The sequence below is a fragment of the Pygoscelis adeliae genome, unplaced genomic scaffold (assembly GCF_000699105.1).
Source record: "Pygoscelis adeliae isolate BGI_AS28 unplaced genomic scaffold, ASM69910v1 Scaffold482, whole genome shotgun sequence".
Taxonomy (NCBI): Eukaryota; Metazoa; Chordata; class Aves; order Sphenisciformes; family Spheniscidae; genus Pygoscelis; species Pygoscelis adeliae.
The window spans coordinates 76050-77642 of NW_008824192.1; the positions used below are offsets into that span (position 1 = coordinate 76050).

Consider the following 1593-nt stretch of genomic DNA (forward strand, 5'->3'; position numbering starts at 1 on the left):
GGAGGCACGGGGGGGGATCACGTTGGGGGATGCTGGGGGGGGGAGAGGTTGGCAATGACCTCCCAAATTTTGGCTTCTCCCACCCCTTGGGTGCTGCAGAGAGGGGACAAGGGGAGACCTGGAGGGAGCTCGGAGAGGCAACCGGCACCCGCACCCCGTGGCGGTGGGTGAAGTGAGCGCTTGGGCTGGGATTTCCCCTCTGGGGCTTAGCATAATCCTCCTGGGAAGAACAGCTTCGAACTCAGCATCACCCTGCGGAGGAGGGGAAAGCACCCTCCAACTCTGCCCAGCACCACCCGGGGCGGCCGTGCCCATCCCTACGGGAGCCAGGGACCCCTGCCCGTACCTGCACCCTGGCTTCGGTCAGGTCCGTCCGTAGTGCCAGCTGCTCGCGGGCGTAGACGTCGGGGTAATGCGTCTTCTGGAAGACCTTCTCCAGCTCCTCCAGCTGGAACGTGCTGAAGGTCGTCCTGTTCCTCCGCTTCTTGCTCTTGCTCTTGCTCGTTCCCAGGGGATCGGGGAGCTCGGGGACCCCGTGCCCCCATAGGCTGCCCAGGGGTGCTGCCAGCGGGCACCCCAGCTCCCCTGGGGCTTTCAGGGGGGCCCGGCAGGCTGCGGGCACCGCCTGGTACCTGCCTTTGCATCCCTTCTCGCCGCCTGGCAGGGGGAGAGGCACGAGATGGGGTGGTGTTAATGACGTTAATGGTGTTAACGAAGCCAAGAGCCCCCCGTGCCCCCAGCCCCAAACCTGCCCTCCTGTCCCTGCAGGACCCAAGGCCCCAGGCACAGTCACCCCAGGGGGATGTGGGGGGTACAGTCCCAGGAGAAAGGGGCACGGCACGGGCACGCAGCGGGTCAAATCCATCACTGGGGAGGGCAAAAATCTCCGCTCCCCGGGGGAGCTGCGGGCTGGTGCTGCTCCCTGAAGGTGTGGGAGGGAAGCCTGGCTGGGGCGGTGGGTGCCTGGGGACCCACAGCTGGGGCTTCTGCTTGGGGACCCTCTTGGATGCTGCTACCAAGGGACGTGGGGTGGGCGAGGGGGGACAGAGAAGGCGAGGACGGGATCATGTTGCAGACAGGGTTTTGCTCAGCTCTCCTCGTCCCTCTCCTCGTCCCTCTCCTCCCGCTCCCTTCCAGCACGGGCTGACGCCTCCGCCCCGCTCAGCCGCGCCCGGGGCAGAGAGATGGGATCCACCAGTAACCCCAGCCCGCCCCGGCGCTGGGCCGTATCCAGACCCCCGCGCCTGAGCTCGGTTCAAGGGGAGCCTCCGCCTGCCCCCGGGCCAGCATTTCCCTGTAGCTGTAACTCTCAGGAAACCGCTTGGAAAGGAGTGAAAAATAAAACCGCCGGTTTTTGCTTAAGAAGAGCTCCCCTTCCCCACCCTCCCACGGGGCCGGGGGGCCAGAGCGCAAAGTATTTGGGGGTTCCCCCCTTCCCCTCACTGTTGCGGCGTCTCTGGGGCGTCTCATGAAATGGGTTGAAGGAGATAAGTCACTGCCATGCGTTTCGGAGGTCACCTTTGTCCCCCGGGGAGGGTCGTTTGTCCCCACGCGGGGACATGTGGAGCTCAGCGGCTCCAGCCGATGCCGGGT

At 65.8% G+C, this 1593-nt stretch overlaps 1 protein-coding gene across 1 annotated transcript in view; it reads right to left on the minus strand.

The window, feature by feature from the left end:
• Positions 1–1561, minus strand: part of ALX3 (ALX homeobox 3) — a 2532-nt gene extending 971 nt beyond the window's left edge. Inside the window, exons 1-2 of the mRNA XM_009334753.1 lie at positions 1519–1561; positions 347–657 (exon numbers count right to left, since the gene is read on the minus strand). Coding sequence (XP_009333028.1) covers positions 347–657; positions 1519–1561 — 354 coding nt within the window. The remainder of the gene's footprint in view (positions 1–346; positions 658–1518) is intronic.
• Positions 1562–1593: the final 32 nt, after the last annotated feature.